This window comes from Mytilus californianus, unplaced genomic scaffold, assembly GCF_021869535.1.
Source record: "Mytilus californianus isolate M0D057914Y unplaced genomic scaffold, xbMytCali1.0.p SCAF_7, whole genome shotgun sequence".
NCBI lineage: Eukaryota > Metazoa > Mollusca > Bivalvia > Mytilida > Mytilidae > Mytilus > Mytilus californianus.
Genome location: NW_026262723.1, coordinates 87,570,350 through 87,594,799, shown reverse-complemented (window position 1 = coordinate 87,594,799; position 24,450 = coordinate 87,570,350). Strand labels below are relative to the sequence as shown.

Genomic DNA, 24,450 nt, shown 5'->3' with positions numbered 1-24,450 from the left:
TTAACCCTATAAAGTTGTTGCTTATCATCACGTTTGTTTTTAACTTGGTTGACACACACGCTCACTATATCTATGTTATGGATCTTTCTTGGCTACTTTATATTATTCATGTAGAAGTTGAAGTAAAATTATTCAAGGATAACATTTAACATAGTGCATCTGGCTGAAGACTTCGATATAATTAGTTGCCGTACGACGATAGGTTTGAAACTCATGTCAAAAAGCTTAATATATACTTTTTCGATTTTCATTGAAATTTCCAAATTACACAGTTGCATTAGTGATTTCCAGAATTCATTCCACTCAGAAGTTTGTTAGTAATTAAATTCAAACTTTTTACTGTTTCTTCTCTGCGATCTCTCGCCGGTAGCCGAAGTTGTAATGCTTGAGCATTTGACTGGAGACAGCAAGGCGATAATGTCCCGTGTTTTTGACCAACATGTCACGAGACTTGATATACATCATGCTTTTTAATGTGAATTTCAAAATTATGCAGTTGTACTGCTAGATAATGGTAACAGACATTGCAGAAATTTGATATATATGTATAACTACATGATAAATAGTTATACCAATAAATAATTAGAGACTAAAAAGTTTGTTTGTTTTGATTGAATGTCTTATTGTCACATTTTGGCTTGCATGCAATGTTAAAAAAGAACAATAGAGTTAGATAGACGTTGTCGTTAATAAATAAAATATTATGAGCTTGTTTTCCCAAATCACCAATGTGTCAATATACTTATATAGTCTTCCCTTCACATTTCTTTTGTTTTATGTTAAATGAAGCCTTTTGAGAGTTCCTTAAGAAACCATTAAAATGCCAAACCATCAATGAATATATAATTGTAAAAACAACAAAGGGACGAAGTTGAAGAGTTCATGTTTTTCTCTCTGATACAAGTACTGTACTTGTATATAAACTATTGATTAAGAATTTGTTAATCAAGGCAATTTAACGACTAAACTCAGGAAAGTAAGCGGATGGTGAACCTAGTTAATTTTAATATTTCGACGTGATTGCATGTGATGGATCGTATTCGAGTACAATTTGTTACAGATTTGTTGACTGATTAGGAAGATCTCTTTTAACAAGAGATCATCAAAATGCATAGTATCATTCTACAAAACATGTGCATTACAATTCCATAGTAAAAACATAGGGTTGCCAGAACAGCGAGCTTGACTGATATGAAGTGGATATCTAATTACTCAAAAATATTAATTGACTGTGTTTTAACAGCCCATTCGTTAACAGACAAGTAGTGATCACATTACAAAATGATTGATTGATTGATTGTTTGTTGCTTAATATCCAGTGGCAAATAATTCATGCATGTTCAGGACGAAAATATTACAAAATGAACATATAGATTTTTTTTTGTTAGAAAGTTCAGAAATCGAAACCTATTAAATAACAGTATATATGGTATGCTAAATGTGTCGTTTATTTAAAATATCATGAACAATGGAGTTGCAATATTTTCCAAAGACATCGGTTCCGTTTGTTGGTTTTCATAAGAAACCAAAGGAAAATTGACAGACTACTGACATTTCTATTACTTCTTTAATAATATCATCTGCTAAAACATTTGACATATGACTAACTGAACTCTTTCTTAGCATTACGTCTTTTTGACGGACACTATCTCGATGCAAGTGATACCTGGCTGTGGTCTTTCATTTTGATAACCTAAGCATGATAGGTTCAGGCATATGTAGGTCGCTTACGTTTCACTTACGTAATGCGTTTTAAAACATAAATAATTAAATTAGTTTTTGAGAAGAACCTGCAGCGTGACCGTATGTTCTGTTTCTACTAAATATTTATATATATTGCATATCTGGTATTTAATATTAATTCACACGTGTCGTTTTCTATTTGATTTGTTGATTAAGAATGCTGAATGAATATGCTTAAGTTGATATCAGATTTCCTGCAAATAGAACCACAATCGCCTTTTCTTCTTGTCTTCTTTTCTTTGTTTTTGCCAACACATGATTAAGGTGGAAAGGAACATTGTAATACCTATACAATCACGAACACACAAAATAAAAACGAGATGTGGTATGATTGCCAATGAGATAACTTTCCAACAGAGTCCAGATGATTCGGATTCATGAAACTGTAGTTCAACGTACGGATTTCAACAATGAGCAAAACGTATACCACATTGTCGGCTATAAAAGGCTCCGACTTAAAAACAAAGGGCCTGATGAATGACAAAAATAAACGAAAACAGAAATGCGACAGACAGCAACCACCGACAGCCACTGAATGACAGACCCCTCCCTACTTTTGACCGACACATATTGAGTGTAGCGGGTTTAAATGTTTTTGTGAACGCTCAACCCTACACTTATCTAGAACAGTGCTGCATAATAACATAATATTTTATTTCGAGTCTAATACTTTCTATTAATTTTCTCACAACCTGCCATTTGTTGAAATACTGTACATATATCTAAACCGATATCCAACGATCTTTCGTACGCCTCTAATTTCAGTTTCTTTTTTCAATTTTCAGAGGATACATTTGATATAAATACCATCGAGTAAAGTATCCTTTATTGATTTTGGTGCCAAAATGTTCATTTAACTTTTATTGTAAAAGTTAATTGCAATATCATGGAGGTAAAATGAAATACCTCCATGGTTATATTAACTAACTTTATCAAAAATGAGTATACTCTCTTAATTGATATTGTCCTAACTACGTCAAACAGGCTGAGTTTTCTTCTTTCGAAGCTTTTTTCTGGATTTACTCATACCTAGAACCCTTGGAACCAAAGACGCACAATACATTGCGATCCTCCCTTGTAATTTTGTAGATTTAACTATCACCCGTCCTCATGTTTAATTGGAAATAATTAAGTCTTTCGGGTATAGAAGAATAATCAGTCACTTTTAAATAACAGAAATTACACAATTACAATCAGTGATGGCAATAAATGATTCTCTTATTCACAATTGATCCAGTTATTTATATTCCATTCTTTTTTAAGCGTAAAATCCTGACACAAATGGTGGTTAACTAATTAACGTATAAATAGTTTTTATAACAATGGCTTAACCAGAATAGACTATTGTGTTTTCAAGCTTTGTTGTATATCTAAAAGTCTGTTAGAAAAAAAACACTTTGTTTTACATTATGCTTGGCCACCATTATAACAATGATTAGTTTCCCATACTACATATTTACGATAGTTTTTACCAGAAATGTTGGAATTAATCACGTTCTTTCCAATTATTATATATAAAATACAAGCAATGGTACAACAAAGTTTAAAGGTTAAAATAATACAATTGATATATTTGAATGGGAAAGAATATAGCCTAAATATTTCGATCTAAACAAGATTTGACCAAGGATATAGTGAATAAAAAGACCAGACTGAATGAGGACAGAACGACTTTTCCAATACCATCTTATTTATACACCCCAATTTATGTTAGTATATAACAAAATGGTTTACTGTCATTAGAAATACATGTTATGCACAAATGGTTAAATTAGAAGCGCGACACTTTATTTACCCTCGTTCTAAATATCAGGGACTTGAGTATCGTCTTGAACATCAACCTGCAGTCTGCCTCGACTAAACACATACACACAGATGTACAAAACATGTGTGCCATATTCGTATAGTTCACAAATATCGTCTTATGGTATTCATTAATTTTGGTGTAACATTAGTGTTCCTCGTCCAAGATATATAGATTTATATATAAACAAGAACAACGGCTGTGAATTGTGAACTAAAAATTTATCTATTTGGTTGCAGAATAAAAGCAATAAACGTACCGCAGCTAAACAGCATAAGAGATCGGCGAGCTTCACGATTCCCCCCTGTTTATAAGAGTCACACCAATACATTTCATATTTTCAAAACATGTCGGAATCTATAATACTGAATAGGAAAGCTTGTTTTGTGTTTCTGGTCAGTATAAAACGAGCTATAACAAGACAGAACCTAACATTTAATAAAATATGTACATGTATTACATTTATTTCTATGCTTTGATATTTCGCCAGTGTGTGTAAAAAGGTAAGACTATATGATGTAAAGATCCTTAATTTCGGATCGAAAAAGTTCAGTATTCTACGTTTCCTCTTACAGTTTCATTTCTTAATCCTCCGATATATAATAGTAAAATTTGGCGTCCAAATATTTTCGATAATCGAAACATACCTATTTGAAATTACCAAATACACAAGTAAAATAATCATTTGTTTCTATCACGATAATTTCAAACATAAGTGATTACGCATTCGATTTAGCATCCGTCTATCGCTATCGATTTTAACGAAAACGACAGAATTGGTCGCGATCGAATTAGACTGGTTCTAATGATAACAGATAAATCGGGATCGTTTTATAAGTAAAAACTTTTCTTAAAAGCTTTTCTAAAAAGCTTGCCGTTTTTTTAGCTTATTATGTTTTGTTTTGTAGTTTCATCCATTCATAATATTGCCCTGCATATAAATCATAACGGGGTCATTTATTTACTCTCTGTTTGTTTGTTTGTGTTTGAGAAAAGTGTGATCAATATCTTTCATTAATTGTCCCTATACAGTGGGATATCCAGTGAACGAAAACAAAGGAAACTCACTCTTCTTATGATAGAGTCGATAAAGTCAATAATAAAACAATGCCGGTGACGATACTGATCAAAAGTTATTTCCAAATAATAATTGTTCATTTTAAATAAATTAATTGTTAATCTGTGTTATTAGAAATATACATACAAATACACGATGTTTTATGTTCAGTATTTATCGAGATAAATTGCATTAGAAACTTGTGAAACTGAAATTTAAAAAATGACAATCTTTGCTGCATATTGATAAAAAAAAATGGAAAAAATCATGAACATACAAAATCTAAAGATCTTTCTGGTCACCAATTTTTGGAGTGTTCCACAAAGTCCTTAGCATGTTACAAGTTCCCAAAATATACTCACTTTTTAACACCTAAGTTATCGAGCACACCGGTCTGCTCTTGTCACATGTACATTCAATAGAGAAATATTGTCTTTTTGTGAATATGAAAATTTAAAAGTCTGTGCAGGTTAAGAAATTAAAAATAACTATTTTTATAAAGTAGGTATCTTTCTACTATATTTTATACAATTTTAAGAAAAGGTCGTCTCGATTTTTGTACATGTATTTGCGGTCTTCTCAGTCTATTCACATTCAATGTTTACATCGAGATAAGGTCCGTTTGAATTTGCATAGTAACTTAATTTCAAAAGTGCCAATCTTTGCTGCATATCAATCGATTCCTTTGGAATTTTTTCCCTGACTTTCTCTGATTTAGCTGTATATATATTCGGATAATCAGAATGTTCCAGAAAGGTATACAGCCAGTAGAAAAATAAATTGAAGTTGCTACTCCAGGAATTTATTCGCATAGCAACATTTTAAACCAATTTGACATTAAGCTTCTATAGCCTGCTGTAATCGTCGTTTGCTACTGAAGGAGGAAAATGATAACATTGAATGAAAGTTTTGTTTTTATTTCAACTTATTTCTATTTTTACTATTTACCAGAACGTTTTCCCGTGAATCCATAATTGAAAGCTTCCTTGCTAAAATGGGACAAACATTGAGAAGATCTAGTTTTCAATATTTACAGGGGAGGAAATATTTTGTCACTAGATTTCCCACTGTATAAACCAAATCACAAACACAAATTCCGTTCCTTAAACCTAAGTTATTGGTTTTGTTTTACTTCTGGAGTCACAACATATTAACAAAGTTCATCTGTGATTTAGAGATGAATAACAACAATAAAAGCGCAATATGTTTTCTATATATCTTTTTCCTTTTGTGCGTAGTGATTTTCCCTGACGTTTTCTATATACACACGTATATGAGTGTATGATGTAATTTTAAATGTTTTCAACTTGAAATTGAAGGAGGTGTGGCATATATGTCAATGAGACAGCAACTAAACCACAAAAATAACCAAACGACATCTAGAGCGCAGCGTTAAGTCTCTAACAATAAACAGGTGTCCCAGTCTAATGACTATCTATATAACAAATTATTGAAAATACTGAATTGGACTAATTTTAATCTGATTACTTAAATAGCATGTCAAGTCAAAATGTCAACGAGATAGAGTCTGTGTTTGTTTTGAACCTCATGGTGCTTTGTAGCCAGTATTGCATGATATCAAATTTTATATAAATTCTCTGCGCATTTTGAAAGAGTATTGTTTTTGAGAAGACATAAGCTAGTTGTAATGTATACAGGATACGAAAATTACAGAAGCAAATGCATGTAGTATGATGTAAACCATTATTACTTCAATTAGCTTTTGAGAGGTTAATGAATTTACTGTTCAATGGACACATCGTTATTATTCACGTGAAATAAATGCACGGATACAGTGCATAACAATAGACAACACGTATTCTTTCTTACTTTGACAAGTCGAAATAAAAAGTCGAATACTAAAGCTTGTGAACAATACTTTTAATATCTGAGCATGTAAATTGAAGATTATGTTATATGCATTACATGTCTTACAGTAGATGAACAAAACAATCAGATATGAGATTCCGAGAAACAATAGAAAATGACACTGTTTAACCAATTCCATGTGTTATTAAGTGATAGTAAACTCGTAGTAGACCACAATTCATTGTGGTTCATTGAGTCGATTGGCCAATTTCTCAGGGCCATATTTACATTTTGTATTTGGGAAATTGCTACTAGTATGCAACAGTATTCTGACGTCAGAAATCTAGTGGTCCTGACCTGGTTAAGGATGAAAGCAATCGGTTTTAAACGACCGATCTTTTTAAATCGATCCATTTGATCTAACATTGAACATGGTTTGTTTAAGAGTCAACGTCAGCTCAGTAGATTTCTTTTTTTTTCTATGATATATTTCAGCTTCAGATAGAACCTGACCTAGTGCCAAACAATAATCAATTATTTATGTTCTCCTTAATATGTACCACAAGAGACGAGAATAATTGAATCTGCTTACAAGCTTAGTACTATAGCAATGTTTATATCATCATTGTACTCTTTTTAGCTCAAGTCCTAGCCAAAGCGCATGGGTAAATCATTATGATCAATCAGACAATACTGTAAAAAATTAAGTCTCATTAACTTAAGAATGTGCAACATTACCCAGTTTTCGGAATTGCAATAAATTAAATTACGAAAAATTATCAAATCGCAGTTGACTTTCTAACTTTTTGTGTTAAGGTTATCATAATGTTATGAAAATGCAATTGCTTGGGAAGAAGCCATGCATTATATTAAATGGTTTAAAGATTAGATGGTTCAAATGTAAATAAAATGAGATGTTGGCTATACGTGTAAGAAATAGCATACAACGAGAAGTAAAAAAGATAACTAGAGGTCAACTGCTGGTTTATTTCCATTCACCCTTGCGAACAATGATTCTGTATGGTGATACATCTGTTTCAAATATTTCTTAACCCGATTTCAAAGATAGAAATTAAATAAGACACAGTTTTACATTCTCTGTATGTCAATACATGAGACTGGAGTCAACTTTTATTTGGTACAAGGTTACAATGGGTTTGCCTAAGAATAAGGCAATTTATCAGGTAATACATTATCTATATAAAGGATATAAAATGAGAAGTAACATTGGATCAAATTAAGTTTATCCATAAAGACTTACAATATATTCTTGGAACTTACTGAATATATAATTTGTATAGAATGCACTTTAAAATATCAATGAAATGAGGCTTTTTCAAAATTATCTATTGCTATCCAAATTTAGAAAATAAATACAACATTTCAACCAGTTAGAGATATAAAAACGGTGATTTTTGGGGGTAAAATGTTTTTAATTCATGTTTCTTCTACTAACTACATAAGCTATATATATATATATCTATATCACTTGTAATATGAAATTTCAGAAATATCATCAGTTTCCTAGAATTCGAGTCGTATTCACTGCATGTTATTGGTAGTTCATAGTTTTCTTTGATGTATACAAATAATTTGTTCTGGATCTTTTCATCGCGGGCAGAGAATTGGATTTTTTGCTATCCATTAAATAGATCAAAGTTATAAAAGCAATAAATGTAATTTTTTTGTCAAGGCTTTAGAGTCTGCTGGATACGCTTGTCATGATCTAGTCCGATCTTTTGCGACCCGATTAGCAGTTCTTTTTTGTTCTTTTGATATTTGGTTTCTTCAAGAATGGGGAATATAATTTCTGGTTCATTCGCCCTATATATGTTTTCCTCCGATGTTATCCCTGCGTCTTTTCTATTTTAATTATTTTTATGCTGTCTTGCTGTCATCTTTTATTTTATTTCCCAATGTTTTCACACCTTTGGCTATTTCAGTTTTATGTCACGAAGTATGTTAAAAAAACACTCTTCATGTAATATATGTGACTTTAATAGATCAATGGATTAACTTTTACGTCCGTTACAATTTGTATTCTTTCCTGGATTTTCCAACGACTGCAACTGCACTGTTTCAGGATTAAAGATCGAGATTATTTTGTAATTCAATCAACAGATAAAAAAATAAAAATACATTTAAAACATTTGTCAATTTACTGGATCTCCCTTCAATGAACATACGGTGTAAAATAACTGTTTCAAACCATACCAAAGCTTTACACTGAACGACTTTCCATGACAATAGCTTTGTCTGCAATTTTTGGCGAATTGTTCTCTTGGGTACATCAATATTATCTCATATTACGGATTCTTTGAAAGCCTTCTATAAAAGTGTGCAGCCTAAAATGCGTTACTCAAATAATCTAATTTTGTATTTCCATTATATAGCGATTTGTAACTGTTTTACACTTTAAGTGGCTTGGGGTTTTTAACCAAATATAACTTTTTACTATATCAAAATATAGTTTGATAATATATTTCTAGAAAGTATCTCCTTATTTTATATAAACAATGCTATACTGAGATTGTTTTCAAGCTACAGATTGTGAATTATTTTCTATGAATGTGGAGATAATACAATAGAATGAAAATTAAAAAAAAATGACAACTTTTCTGTTCAAACATGGTATCTGAAGATAGCCTCTTAAAGTCTGGGGGAAATACTCTATTTTTCATTTTTAAGGTGAATCGAAAAATAAGGCCATATTTATTGTTGCTTTGGGACTTTATCATAAAATAATGTTATCGGGAATACCTCCTGCAATAAACCAATTTCTACGAATATTTCAATAAGTCTACAAAGATGTTTTTATCAAATTAGGAAGGGCTAATTTCGTCGGAATTTAACTTGGGCAATTTTCAAAAGTGTATCCAACTTAACTTAAATTCGAAGTATCACAGCATAATGCGTGTATAGATTAAGGTTCTAAGAATATTATGGCTTATTTCTAAAGAGATCAACAAGTAAAAAAACGCCCAAAGATAGCCCGAAACTGCAGTTTTGACAGATCCCAAACAACGTTAGAATGTCATCGTTAACAAAAAATAAAACTATGCATTGTCTTTATGATTCACATTAAATAAATTTAGCGACATCCTTGGGAAATGTTTTGTACAAATTTACAAAAACATGTTACATTTGCTATTTTGTATCAATTCAACAGCAATATGTAGCACTGAATAAAATTTCGATTTAATGTGAAATTGTTAAAATATGGTTTAAGTATATGGTATAGACTATTTAATACATGTATTCACATGATTTCCAGTAGAATTTGCCAACCTTAAGAGTTTGACCATGTGTGTGAAATAAAAACAGGGGAACTTGGCTTCAAATGTACGTCTTTTTCCAATCCAATTACAGCAAAAAGCTATACCAACAATTTTCAAAAATAGGATGGTCATCACACCTAACCTACCTATATCTATCTACCGCAATAATGTCTATGCTTAGACAAATTAACCTTAATGTGCTGAGTTCCAAAAAAGAACCAAAAACTTAAGATATGATGTTTATTGTGTAGATTTCAGTAAAAGAAATTTTCATGGTTTCATGAAAAAAATTTCAACCAGTGCAATTGCATTCAAAAGATGCTGTGTTGGACTAGATACATATATAATATGTCTCTGGTAGGACGTTATTCATCTCCAACCGATCGATGGGGGTTTAAACTCAGTTGATTACTACAGGGCCCTAGATATGCAGCCTGGTTTATTTAGGTCATTATACATCAGGAATTAATTGAATAAACAAATTTTTGAATAAACAAAAATGTATATGGTACCGAATATTGTTTCACTGAATAGTAGAGCAACTAACTTTTTCGGTTGAGTAAAAATATCAAACATTGCAATCATCGAATATCTAAATAATGAACTAGTTTGTTGAAATCATTAAAAACGGATAAAACAGACATAATAATTTTATGCACACTTGATTACCAAACGCCTAGAACATAATCTCCCAATCGTGAAACGTTCTGTAGGAAAATTATGATATATAGACACTTTGATCTGTTCTGGCGAAAGTAATGGAGTCAGAATCTCCATTACATAAGTAACTTTAGAAAAAATGCCGATTGCTTGACATGATGTAAATATGACAATTAGTGGAATGTCAGAAAGTAATAGAAACTAATACACCAATTAGATTGATACACCTTCAGTATTATCCTGGGTATCAAACTATCACCAGCTGTTTTGTTAATCAATACTTATCTGCCCTGTGTAAATTGTTTCAGCTCAACAGCAGCAGCTCTTTTATGAGGTATTATTAATAAGAGGTAGAGTAAGAGTCAAGTCGAGGCATATTAAGAAAATATATTTTTTATTTTTATGAGATTGGCAACAAAAAACCACAACAAACAGAGATTACAATTAATAACTTTTTTACGTTGATCTATGTTTTGAGAGTCCATATTCGTGTGATCTAAGAAGGAATGTTCAAATAGATTTTAACCGGCGATGCCGCTACTTTATTGAACTTTTATCCGACAATAAAATAGTGAACTTATTAACTAGCATCAGCTGCTTCCTTCGACAGTGGATGTTTTTACTTATAACCAGAGTCTATATCGTGCACCAGTAAAAGCTATTACCCGCACGATTCTGATTCTTTGTAATTACCGCTAATATTGTTTATGGAAATCAGTAATTGAATTACAGAATACAAATAAATAAAGGAATAACATATAATAGTGCTCTAATTCTTCCGTGTAACAGAAAAAAACCCAAAGTACACGTATATATACAATATAAGTACATGAAAAAAAAATACATCTTGAAAATTAAGGCACCTACAAGATCAAGACATCCAGACAAAAATGAATAAAAATAAAATGGAAAAAATAAATATAAGAAATGAAGACGTAATTTAGAATATAGAAATAAGAGATGTGGTATGTTTGCCAATAAGACAACTATTCAAGATGTTTAAGTTACAATCAGAAGTTTATTATCGCAATTATCCTCACGAATTCAAGTAGTTGTACATCCGTGAATTTCACATTTTTGCGTTCCCAATGAAGGTAAATCCAGAAAGGCGATTCGGACGAACCATTAAGTGTTATTTGTATTATTTATATAGATTTGTAAGACTTGTTTATCGTTAACTGTTAATTGTTGTTTCTGTATTGTTTGTTTGCCACTGTGACTGTGGATACATTTTGTGACAATAACACGTTACGAAATATACTGAAAATCTAATAGACGGTGTTCTTCATGTTGCTCTGTCGAACGTCTAAAACAGTTCTCTAGACGGGACACTTCTTTCATATTGTTATAAATTGCAGTAGATAAAATAACTGTTCACATTTTGTACACCTGTGATACTTAATAACATGCAAATTCCAATGCACAGCTGATTCAACTATTGATTTAAAATGTGTATGCATTACATTGTAACAGTTATACATCGTAATTAGTGATTAGTAAAAAGACTCTTTCTGACAGTAATTTTTTTAGGTAACGTTATACCTAAATAAGTAAATCACAGGATTACCGTTTGGCTAGTTGTAATGCGCTTTCGTGCTATGAACACTAACCGATTTTAAAACTTTGCGATCAAACATTTTGTGCATGTTAACCATCATAGTGTGCTTCTTTTATTTTAAGTAAATATGTAAACTTATATTCAACATACAGTATAGCAATTACATTTTAATGTATTCTTTTGATTTCAAGATCTTTAAAAAAATCATCTTTACTACATCTTAAAGCAAAACATCTTATTGCAAACGTTTGTGTCAGTTTACATTTTTTGTTTATTATATCTTGACCTTCTAAAAAAATATTTATTATAAGTTGTGTAAAGTTCTTCACCGATTTTTCTTTTTATAACGCTTAATAAAGCACGAAACGCTAGCTGAAATTTTTTAAATATCTTATAAATAATTTGTAAATTTAGTTTTCAATGGACAAAATTCTATAAAAACCCGATCAGATGGTCTTATCTTCACTGTCTTGATTACCTGCATAGCCTGAAACTCAATCATGACATAAGTACTGTTAATTTCTTATCATTTATAAATGAAAGTGACCAATGCGTTTTAGAGCTGTCCTAAAATCTGTAGAAGTCGCTATCTAAATTCATTACGGCAGTGGTGAAATAACACTTTCTTTAAACATTTATAAGTTGTCCTCAACGTGTCAATATTTCAATATCATTTGTCAAGCTTATTATTGACTCGAGTCTAGACAAGTACTGAACAAATTTAGCAGACTCAAAAATCTGCCACAAAGCCATTAGGATATGAATAAGGACAACACACTGACGAATTAACAGACATGGACAAAGCGTTACACTAGTTTTTGAGTACTTAACCCCCTCTTTTAATTTCCAATAGTTTTAAATAAATAAAAGACAAACATACAATAGGGATAATATACACGATGAACTATAAGTATATAACTGTCTGGCCATTATATTAAGTAGCTCATTTAATTTTGTCTGCAATTGAGTATGTTTACAACTCCAAGTCAAAGTGAATGCATATTTAGTTACATTAATTAATATTTATCAAAATGTTTTTTTCTTAAAATAAATTAAACAGACAATCATGTTCTGTCATCGAGAGCAAATTTCCCAATTGACAAAGGAAACAAAAAAAAAAAAACACCACAAAACACCAAGATGTAGCAAACAATTGCTATTGACGTGTGCTACATGCATGTACACATGTGCATGGCGGGGTTGAACTTGCCATTTTAAATTCGCTAAATAGATTAACAAAATGTACATTAAATGACGTACAATGAAAATCAGAACGTATAAAGGACTTTACTTTATTTTACCAGTATAATTTAAAAGAATTTAACGCGTTCTCCGCTCTTTGTACAAAATGTACTTTGATTTTACGTTTTAACACGACAATAAAACAAAAACAAAAAAAACAGCAAAATAATGCTCGCAGTAAATGACAGCATAGTAGCAGTAAATGAATGCACAGAAAGTACTTAAACTGCTGATATGGAGCCATGTCGTCCTACTTTCTAATAATGGACTGCATGTACGTTGGAGTAGATTGTATTTAGCAACTTCATAAACAGTGTAAAAATTGTTGGCTTGCTTCAAAATTACATGGCGAATTAATTGATGTTCATTAAAAGTACATATAAATAGTTAAACAACAGTATAGTAATAAATTTTATAAATAAGTCTGGTAAGCCCAAAGGAGTTGGCAAAGGTTGAAAGTTTATGTTGTTAAGTGAACTTAGAATTACACGCGGAAAATGTTTATCGGTTCTATTTTTCCTTCTGTTGCTTTTGTTTCCACTAGTTAACTACTATTGTAGTTTGTCGATTTAGAGATGTATTTCCTCAGCTTCAAAGTTTACTTTTATTTGAACTACTTGAAAAAATCTTAGAACATGTGCGTTGTGAGAGAACCAAGGCCATGGAGGGAATATTTGTTTCACAGGTGAAAGGTGCAAAACAATCAAATCGTATTGCATACCATTAGGATTAATTGGTATTATCAGGTTTATTTGTTATTTTGCATTTTATGTCTATTTCAGATCGTAAAGATGCTAGTTATAGTAGTTGCAGTCTTTGGATTGTGTTGGCTTCCTATTCATGTATTTACAATGATCTTGGACTTCAAGCCTGAAATACTTCATTACGAAACGATGGAAGACGCCATGACTTTAATGACTATTTATCTCTGTGTTCATTGGCTAGCAATGTCCAATAGTTTTGCAAATCCATTAATATATGGATTTACGAATGCAAATTTTAGAGTAAGTAGCTATTACTAGAAAGGTACTTGTATATGTATTGTTGTCAGACCCGTTATAAAGCGAGTTTTTTTCCAGACAGGTTGACCTGAATTATGTTATGTGTTTAAAATCAAAATCAAATTAACAAGGAAATGAAGAAAACGACACATTTTGATATATTAGTTTCTATCTCTCGAATGTATTCTAATGTATTTTTTTTTAGAGATTTTGTATTCGCTTACTTTTCAATAATTTTGTAGAAACCTCAAAGTCTATGTTCTGCAGTAGGAATCCAGTAAAGAACTGGATATCAAAACATGTCTAGCACAATTTCTATTTCTGCTGTTTTTCTGCTTTGCTCCATTTAAATTCACCAACACACTTGAATATATGTAAACATTGTACAGATTAAGTTTGGCATGGGAAACGACTAAAATCATTACAGATTATGATAATAATGATAATACTTTTGTAATACGAACCAGCATAGTGAGTGTTCCTAATATAGGGTTTTGCTCATTGTTGAAGAACGGGGACCTGTAGTTATTTACATCCATTATCCGTCGGTCTTCGGTGAGCGGTTGTTTCATATGGAAATCATACCACACCTCTTTATTTTGTTTCCGATGTCTGCATGAAAAAAACTGCTAATCAGCATTTTCTCACTCATCAGCCGAAAATCAGATCTTTACTTCCGCGAAATAACTATCCTTACAGCACATTCAGTCTCGGAATTCAGAAATGCAACTGTATCACATAAACATGTCATCATAATAACTTCTTTGTTGAAATAATACTAAAGTGCTACCCTTACTTTCAATGGCTGATTATGTTTTACTCATCAATATCATTAAGGAGATATATCTTGCTGTTTGACTGACTTCTTGTGACTTTAAAGTTAAAGGCACGTGAGCCGTCATCCGGGATTTTCCATATGTCTAACAATATGTGTTGAAGTCGAATCATAAAATGTACTTGGTATCTTCTGATGTTTTTATGATATACTGTAAACTTTTGTTTGTTTTGATTTCAAACTGTCTTAATTTTCTTGGTTTAACAAGTGCAATGCATTTCTAAACTACCTAATGAATATTGCCAAGAATGCTCATGATCTCTTTTTTTTTCATTTAAAATGCCGTAAAATCTGACAAGCATTGCAAATTAATACCTGCACAGAAAATGAAACTAACAATACATTTCTGTCAACCTGGTAAAAAATAAGATATATGTGGATATTTAAAAAAAAATTATATATTTCTAGGTAAAAAAAAAAGTTTCCAAAAACGTTTTGTTGTAGCATTCCATTGAGATATATTAGGATAATACGAATATTAAACTTCGCATGAAGTCACTCTAAAGAGTGCTACTTAAGTAGAAAAAGAGACTGTTAGAAAGAATAAGAATAAGAATAAGAATATTTATTGAATCCAATTAAAGGGCCCGTTTCCGAGCATATACATATATATATATAGTATTAACTATACAATAATTTTTAAGATATATTACCTTAAAAATAAATGATTAAATAACTATACTCCATACCAGATGGTGTTTGAAAATAAATAAAATAGAATATTAACCCTCTCTAATACATAAAAATAAATAAACTACTGTAACATCACTACTACATGTATATTTAGTTAGTTACTGGAATGCAAATTTTCTCTTATTTCAAAACAAGTACTTATAAATCTTGACACTGACATATTAACATTTTCAGACTCACATGACATTAACCAAATAAATTGTTCATACTTTGAAATAAAAGGGAAGTTTTTACATTGAATGCATGCTTCATTAAGAATAAAATTCCGTTCCTTTTCATATGCAGTGCATTCCATTAAAAAATGAAACTCGTCTTCAACCTGCACATACTTACACTGCCCACAAAATCTTTTATCTTTATCGATTTTTTTTATATCTACCTTCCTCAATAGCTAACTGATGAGCACTGATTCTAAATTGAGTTAAGCTTTTTCGATACTGAAATTTATTAACTTGACATAAATATGCTTCCCTTTTGAAGATGTTTTTAAATTTAAAATAAGTACGCAATTTTCCTTTTTTAACATTTGCATTATCTTCTATAGTATTTTTCCATGATTTCAGCTCAAAAATATTTTTAACCTTTTCAATGTCAAAACTTTCCATATCAACATCAATACATCTTAAAATATTTACAATATTAGAATACCAAAATGACTTATTACATTTGTGAGTGTCAATACTTGTGAATAGGGCTTGTTTTAACAAATGATCCCTTTCTAAATCATTAATTCTTTGTAAAAATTTAAGAATAGAACAGATGATTTCAATATGCAATGGAGTACGACCTAACTCTCCCGTAACAGCTAAATTAAATGACTTTTTATTTACCCCGAGAATGTATTTGTAGAACTTTAAACTTAAGTAAGTACTTAAGAAAGTACTTTTTAACTTGAAAAAAGCTTTTAATCCCCTTTGATACAAATCATATTTAGCCGTAGAAAAACTTCCAGAAGCAGAAAAAATAACACCTAGATATTTATAATTTCTAACATTCTCAATTGGTTCACCATTAAAATAAAAGTTACTTTCAATTATTTTACCACCTTTGTTAAAAATTACAATTTTTGTTTTCTTAAGATTAACCTGAATACACCAACTTTTACAATATTCTTCTAATTTATTTAAACATCTACTCAAACCTGTTTGACTAGTAGAAAGAAGCACAACATCATCGGTATACATTAAACAATTAAGTTTTGTATTTCCTATTTCAGCTGGTACACAGTAATCATTAAAAATACACGGCAAATCATTGACAAATATCTTGAAAAGATTGGGACTTAGATTATCCCCTTGTCTAACTCCAATGTTAGCTTTAAGTTTATCTGTTAATTTATCATTTAATCTAACTTGTAAAAAAATATTATTATACAGGTTCTTAATAATATTATAAAAATAACCCCCTATCCCAATGTTTTGGAGTTTTAACAACAAGGCTTCATGAACTACAGAATCAAAAGCTTTCCTAAAATCTACAAAACATGTGTATAAGTAAGTTTTGTTTGCTATACACTTTTCAGTTAGGGTCCTCAAAATAAACATATGATCTACTGTTCTTGATTTTTTCTGAAAACCAATCTGTGATTCAGAAATTACATTAAACTTAGTCAAATAACTATCAAATCTATTATTAAGAATGGAATTAAACAATTTTCCAATACAACTTATAATAGCAACACCTCTATAATCAGAAGGGTCATATTTTGAACCTGATTTAAATATTGGTATAATATACCCTGTTTTCCAATGTTTTGGATAAAAACCAGTGCATAATATAATATTAAATAGTTTTACATAACATGGAAGCAAAATTAACTCACTACATTTGAGCATTTCGTTTCAAATGCAATCTAATCCAGTAGATTTACCATTTTTTAATGCATGTATTGCCTCTGTCACTTCTTTCTCTGTAATTTTATAATCAAGCTCAGAAAAAGTCTTTCTTTGTTCTAATGTACAAAGCATATTCTTAAATTCTAGCATTTTTGATTGATATTTTGAAGAGACCGTATTTAATTCTTGAAAATGTTTAAACCACTCATCAGCTGAAATTATACTATTACTTGACAATTTATTTTCATCTTCATATTTTAATTTGTTTAAAAGTTCCCAATATTTTGATGAATTTTTTCGAATAAATTATCCAACTTTTGAATTATATCCAGCTTATATTGTCTATACTGTAACTTACATTTTTTACCATATAATTTACGAAATTTAAAGAAATTTCCTCGTATAATTGGATCCTTTGGATATCTTGCTAGCATTTGACTTTTATGATCTAATTCTTTACGCATACTACTTAACCCCTTATCAAACCACGGCTTAGACTTAATGCCGTTACGTCTGGATTATGTTTTCCTTTAATGATTTATTTGCTGCCATTTTTAAAATATCATGTAACGAATGTAATGCAGCTTCCACTTCACTTTGAGACTGAGTTTGAATATTTGTTTTTTAAAATCTTGAATTTTGACTTTTATCTCTTCAGACTTAAGAGCATTTAAAAATAATTCTGGAGATATAGTTTCCCCTTTGAATTTCATAGGGAAATCATCCAAATTCTCTTTTAAACAATTAACTTGAACGGAAGCCAATAGTCTTACAGAAACTTTTGCATGATCTGACAATCTAAGTATTGGATCATCAACATGAAAATACAAAACATTTTCTATAAAATCCTCAGATACCAAACAGTAGTCAATTACACTATTACCATTATATTGGTAAGATGTAAATTTACCTTGGTAATCCCCAAATGTTCTACCATTTAATATACGAATTCGACTTGAAATACACATATCCAATAAATCTTTACCTCTGGAACAGAACTTATTATCGTTACTCACTCGTGACTGCTTTATTTTATCCGATTCATACTCCTCAGGTACAGGGACATAATCATTATAATCGTCATCATTATTACTTATAAAATCTTCAAGAATGCCTGTCCTTGCATTAAAATCCCCTAAAATCATAACTTGACCTTTATCTTGATAAGTTGCTATTTCATCAGAAAGATTAGCCAAAATATCAAAGTCTTTATCTTTTAAAAAAGAAGAATTAATGGGGGGGGGGGGGGGGGGGGGGGGGGGGGGGGGTATGTAAGCAAAACATAAAAATATATTGTCTTCATAACCAAAAAAGGTTTTATCTAATATTAGCCATTGGTACTCTGAGCATGTATTTTTAAGGAATTTTACACCCTTTCTTACATTTTTGTTGATTAAAATTGCTAAACCACCATATACTTGCTTTTGTTTTGGGTTTTGTGCCCTGTTAAAATTATTAACAATGTAGTTATCCAGTTTTATACCTGACAAATCACATTTAGTTTCAGACAATCCAATAATATCACACTTTCCTATAGATTTTAAAAACAAATTATCATTTAGTTTGTTACATTGTTTTGAAATAAGTTTGTTTACATTCCAATAGCCTATATTTATCGAGTTCTTCACAACCAGTTTTGATTGATCCGACATTACGGCCTCCGGATGTATACCAAGTCCGATTTTGAACACCAATATGTCCTATCTCCAGTCTGTCACCACGAAGCTCTAAATTATGACCAATTGCCTGCTTAAGATTTCCTGACAGTATATATGTCCCTTTCTTAGTCAAATGTATACCATCATTTACCAATATACCGTTTGCTGGTTGACCACGAAATGACAAGTTACTATTGTCACACAGGAAAATATCACTGGCATCACCAAATTTGTCTTTTATCATGATATTCAGTTTTTCTACATTTCTATTTTTTATCCCATCTTTTTTAGGCAGTCCAAGTGAAATGATAAGTTTCTTGCTAAATTTTTTCTCTCTTTTATGATGTATCAAAGTTTGAAAAATTGCAATACATTCTTCTGGTGTTTTGTGTTCAATGTCATTTCCCAAAATGTGTAAACTGATTGCATCATAATTGGCATTCGGATCGTCAATGGTACCTATATATTCCATACACTCCTGTATTTTGTATTTGATAATCTTGTTGACATTTGCACTTCCAAACGATAGATACTTTGCACTTATATATTTTGTGTTTGAGGTTCCTATCATAAGTATTTCTTTTCTATTTTCCCTCCCTTTATTTAAATTTCCTGAAGATTGCAGATTTTTCTGTTTTCCATTATTTTTAACCACTGGTGTGGAGTTTGATAAATTATCAATAGATGCGACATCAACTTGAAAGTGAAGTCACATGACCTCAAAATTACATGGCTGATAATTCTAAGTCTCGTACACTGTCGACCCTCGCATGTGGATAGGATAATTTCACCTTTCCAGTTCACCTGAAAATATTCCAAACTCGTATTACCTAAGCCATGATATTCATTGTGGTCTGGTGTTAATACATGCATATTTGATTGGTTTTGTACTAGCGCTGGACTGTTTGTTCGTTTTTGTTCTGCGTTTTTATTGGACTTTTCGACAATTTTGTTTTTTTCCTTCTAAAAAGTTACTTTTGGTATTTTTCTAGTCTTTGACTGACTTGGTTTAAAATCACACATCGTATAATGCTAGCAGAAACCCACACAGTCATTTCACATTAAAACAGGAAGTTACACGAAGGCTGATACATTGTAATAGCACAGCTGTTGCTGTAAGGTTGACGTCTAATTGAAATAAACACTTTATTTATATTAAACTGATAATAACTATTCTTTAATATTATAGGCCGACTTAGCAACTTTGATGTTCCTATGGTTTCCATGTTGTGGATGTCTAAGAAGAGTCATTCCGAAAAGACAATACAGCTCAAGTACACGTGATAGTGTCATAATGAGGCGACAAAGTACTTTTAAATCGAGCCGAGTAGGAAATGGTTTCCATTCCGTTAAGAACGACGTCAGTCTTGTGACTACTCCTGGGTCTTCTAAACATACTGCATTGCGACAGATAAGTAAAGACAGTACATTGTCGGATTGTAGTGCATGGTAACATCGATGTAAATCATCCTACCCGTTTTAATTTAGAGATACATTTCATTGTTGGGACCAGACCGATTGGATAGAATTAGAATTTAGACATATGTCAATGAAGAAAGAACATGCTCATACTGTCGTTTTTGTGGTGAGTATTTTAACACTACAAATATATGACAACAAAACAATATATTTGCTCTAAAATTGTTTTCAAATGGAGAGATAGAAGATACCAAGGAGACAATCAAAAACTAAAAAGTACATAAAAAAACGCAGACAACACCATGACCAAAAAAGGAAAAATGACAAATAGACAAACAACAACGATAAAACACTACACAAAACCTAACAGTCAGCAACGCGAAACTTCCAAAAAACCGGGAGTCATATCAGGTGCACCAGTAGGGGGAGTTCTTCCTGTTCCTCTTGTGACACCCGTCATGCTACTCATAGTCGGTAAAATACCTTGATAAAGTCGCCTTCGATAATATCACGAACCTTGTCCTACATTTTATCTTGTTATCATATCACTCAATAAAAGAAAATGAACAAAACCACATTAATAAATCGATAGAAAGCAATTTACATAATGCGACATGGTTGATAATTTGACGTCATTTGCATTCACATATGCTTTGTTATGTCATCAAAACAATTCAAAAATAGAACCTAATCATTCATCTCGGCCGTTGCTCTCAGAGTTCGTGTCAACTTGATATAATGATCTGCTTGCATGCAGTATATATAATTACTGTGTTTGTAATAAACAAAATATATTGCAATCATCATAAGTTTATTCTACTGTACTAACAGTATTACTGGAACAGGAAAATATCTTGATCAAATATCATATATGAAATAATCTGGGTTTAAAGGACAAACATAAGGAATATATAATCATCCAATTCCTTCAGAATAATCTTTAATATGAGGACAAGGTTCTTGGTATTTTTATGATCAAACTATAATTAAGATGCTGTAGTGCTAAAATGAATCTTTACAGTTCATACTTTTTTTCAAAAAATATTTAATATAAATAAGAAGATGTGGTATGAGTGCCAATGAGACAACCCTCCATCTAAGTCACAATGTATAAAAAGTAAACAATTATAGGTCAAAGTACGGCCTTCAACACGGAGCCTTGGCTCACATTGAACAGCAAACTATAAAGGGCCCCAAAATGACTAGTGTAAAACAATTCAAACAGGAAAACCAACAGTATAATCTATATAAAAATTGAGAAACGAGAAACACTTATGAAACACACCAACAAACGACAACCACTGAACAAAAGGCTCCTGACTTAGGACAGGTGCATACAAATGCAGCGGGTTTAAACGTTTTAACAGGCGCCAACCTTCACCCTAACTTGAGACAGTAGTGTAACATTACAACATAAAAAGACACACTATAAGATATCAATTGAAATGGCTTAACTCGATCAAAAAGACATTTAAGCAAAAACAATTAAACATACACTGAACGAATAAGTTTGATCAATGACACAATATAAATACAATATTAAAACGAAGGTGCCTATATAACATAGATTTACAGGTAGTAATAAAAAAGATGTAGGAAGAGTGTCAATAAGACAACTCTTACATGGGACAAAATGGCGTTAAATAAAACAACGTACACAGATAAATTTAAGTATAATAATTTTGTTGTTAGGAGTACGAGTACAGAAGTGAAAATTTATCGTCATACTAAATACTTATCAAAGGTGGTATATATTAAAAATAGTGAGAGGAGATATAACACAAAATAAGTAAACATTGAATTACAGAAATGCATTACAAATGATGTCAACAGGTCAAATTAACACGGAAGTACGATTTGAGAATACTCGCAGTTACTGAAAGCTAGTTAAAAGCCAAAAATAATTTACAATAAAAAATCATGCATCAAATACTAAAATCAATTAAAACACATCCCAGGGATTTAGTGTTTTAACGCCATGGACAGTCAAAGAAGACATGACTTGTGCAATGCCAAAATAAAAGTATCGACAGGCAGTAGGATCGTTAGGATATAACCTTATAATAAATATGTATCAAGTTATATATAGATAAAGCAGTCTCTAGATAGAAAATTAACGTGGATGTGTACTTATACATCCCCAAAACCATTCGAAAAGAATACAAATTTAGTTATGTTTTGATTTGTTGATGACAAAATCGATGTTAGTGCCAATGTAAACAATATTCAAAGATCTTATTACAACATCAATAAGATAACCTTTACTTATAAGTTTGTTTAAAGGGTCGATGAGTTTACACGGATCACATAGTGATTTCCGCGCTTTTAGTAGAATATTACCGTAAAATTTAGGATGTGAAATACCGTTTTTAATAAGTTTTCTACAGGTATAGCCAAATTTACTTATCAAATCTTTGTATCTATGAAAGAATTTAGTAAATGTTTTAAGTAATTTATGGTAACGAAATCCCTGACTTAATAATTTACCAGTGATGCATTGGTTACGTTCGTTAAAATCTATGACATCACTTCACACACGGGCATAATGAACGAGTTGGGATATATAAACACCGTATGATGGAGCCAAAGGAACATCGCCGTCTAAAAAAGGAAAATTAACAATAGGGAATGAAAAATCGTCTCTTTTGTCGTAAATTTTAGTATGGAGTCAATGGCGGATCCAGAAATTTTCATAATGGGGGAGGGGGGGGGGGGGGGGGGGTCACTGATTGCCTAAGAGGGGGCCCGCTCCAGTCATGCTTCAGTGATTCCCTATATAATCAACCAAATTTTTCCCACAAAAGGGGGACCCGGGCCCAGGATTGATTATATATGTTTTTCTATACATGGTATTCAATATGTGTACTGAAAAATAAAAAAAAAATTAAGTCTATATCAGTAGACAAACATAGACATGATGGTGTTGTTAGTCATTATAATTGTTGCTGCTAATAAAGCATATCACCAGACCGCAAAGGATAATTGCAAAGACGTCGAACGACAATTATTTATTAAGTTTACTTTGAAAATTTGAAGTTCTTTTTATAACTCATAATTTTTCTTCATTTTCAGATGTTTTTATAACAGATAATGGATACCAAAGATCATTCCTGTTTCGTTGTTGTTATATTTCAATTATTTAATATATGTAATCACATTTTTGTTTGACTTCATTTTCAATCCAACTATAAGCCTATGTAAATTTAATATATAGCTTGAATAATTTATGGAGTTATTTTTCTTTTCCCAAATGTTCATGTTGTGCAAATGCATTAGTGGGTATATCTGCATTTCTCAATTAAAGATCCCCTTAGACACAATAACATGTTGATTAACGTTACAATTACTAGTTGTCTAATAAAAAAAATACAATTTAAGGAAATTTATCGAACAATACTGAGTAAGATCATTCCGAAGTTAAAATCTCATTTAATCTATTAAGAAGATACACATTAAAGTAAAAAAAAACCAAAAAAAAAACAAAAAAAAAAACCGAAATTAACGGAGGGAATGACGTGAAAGGAGCGAGACAAGATGTGTCTCCGACTATGAATGCATCACCCACCATGCGAACCCACACTCGATTAGTCCAAATGTCATGATAAGGACTATGGCACAATCGGTAGATATACAGCTCAGACGACTAATCAATATCTATCTAAAGATTTAGGACCGCAATAATGTGTCGATAGTTAGTTGAGACAGAGACACATCGTATCGGTAAACCAATTCGTGATAGTAAAACGGTAAATAAGAGGAACTAGTAGAATTAACAACAACAAAAAGCTAAAACCAATGATCATTGAATACATTACACAATTTTGGCTGCTGAATCGCAAGTATTGTCACATTTACCTG

At 31.2% G+C, this 24,450-nt stretch overlaps 1 protein-coding gene across 1 annotated transcript in view; it reads left to right on the top strand.

Annotated features, from left to right (window-relative positions):
- LOC127707971 (neuropeptide Y receptor type 5-like) overlaps positions 1 to 24,084 on the top strand; it is a 64,120-nt gene extending 40,036 nt beyond the window's left edge. Inside the window, exons 2-4 of the mRNA XM_052212741.1 lie at positions 13,934 to 14,155; positions 20,363 to 20,758; positions 23,665 to 24,084. Coding sequence (XP_052068701.1) covers positions 13,934 to 14,155; positions 20,363 to 20,626 — 486 coding nt within the window. The 3' untranslated portion in view covers positions 20,627 to 20,758; positions 23,665 to 24,084. The remainder of the gene's footprint in view (positions 1 to 13,933; positions 14,156 to 20,362; positions 20,759 to 23,664) is intronic.
- The last annotated feature ends 366 nt before the right edge of the window (positions 24,085 to 24,450 follow it).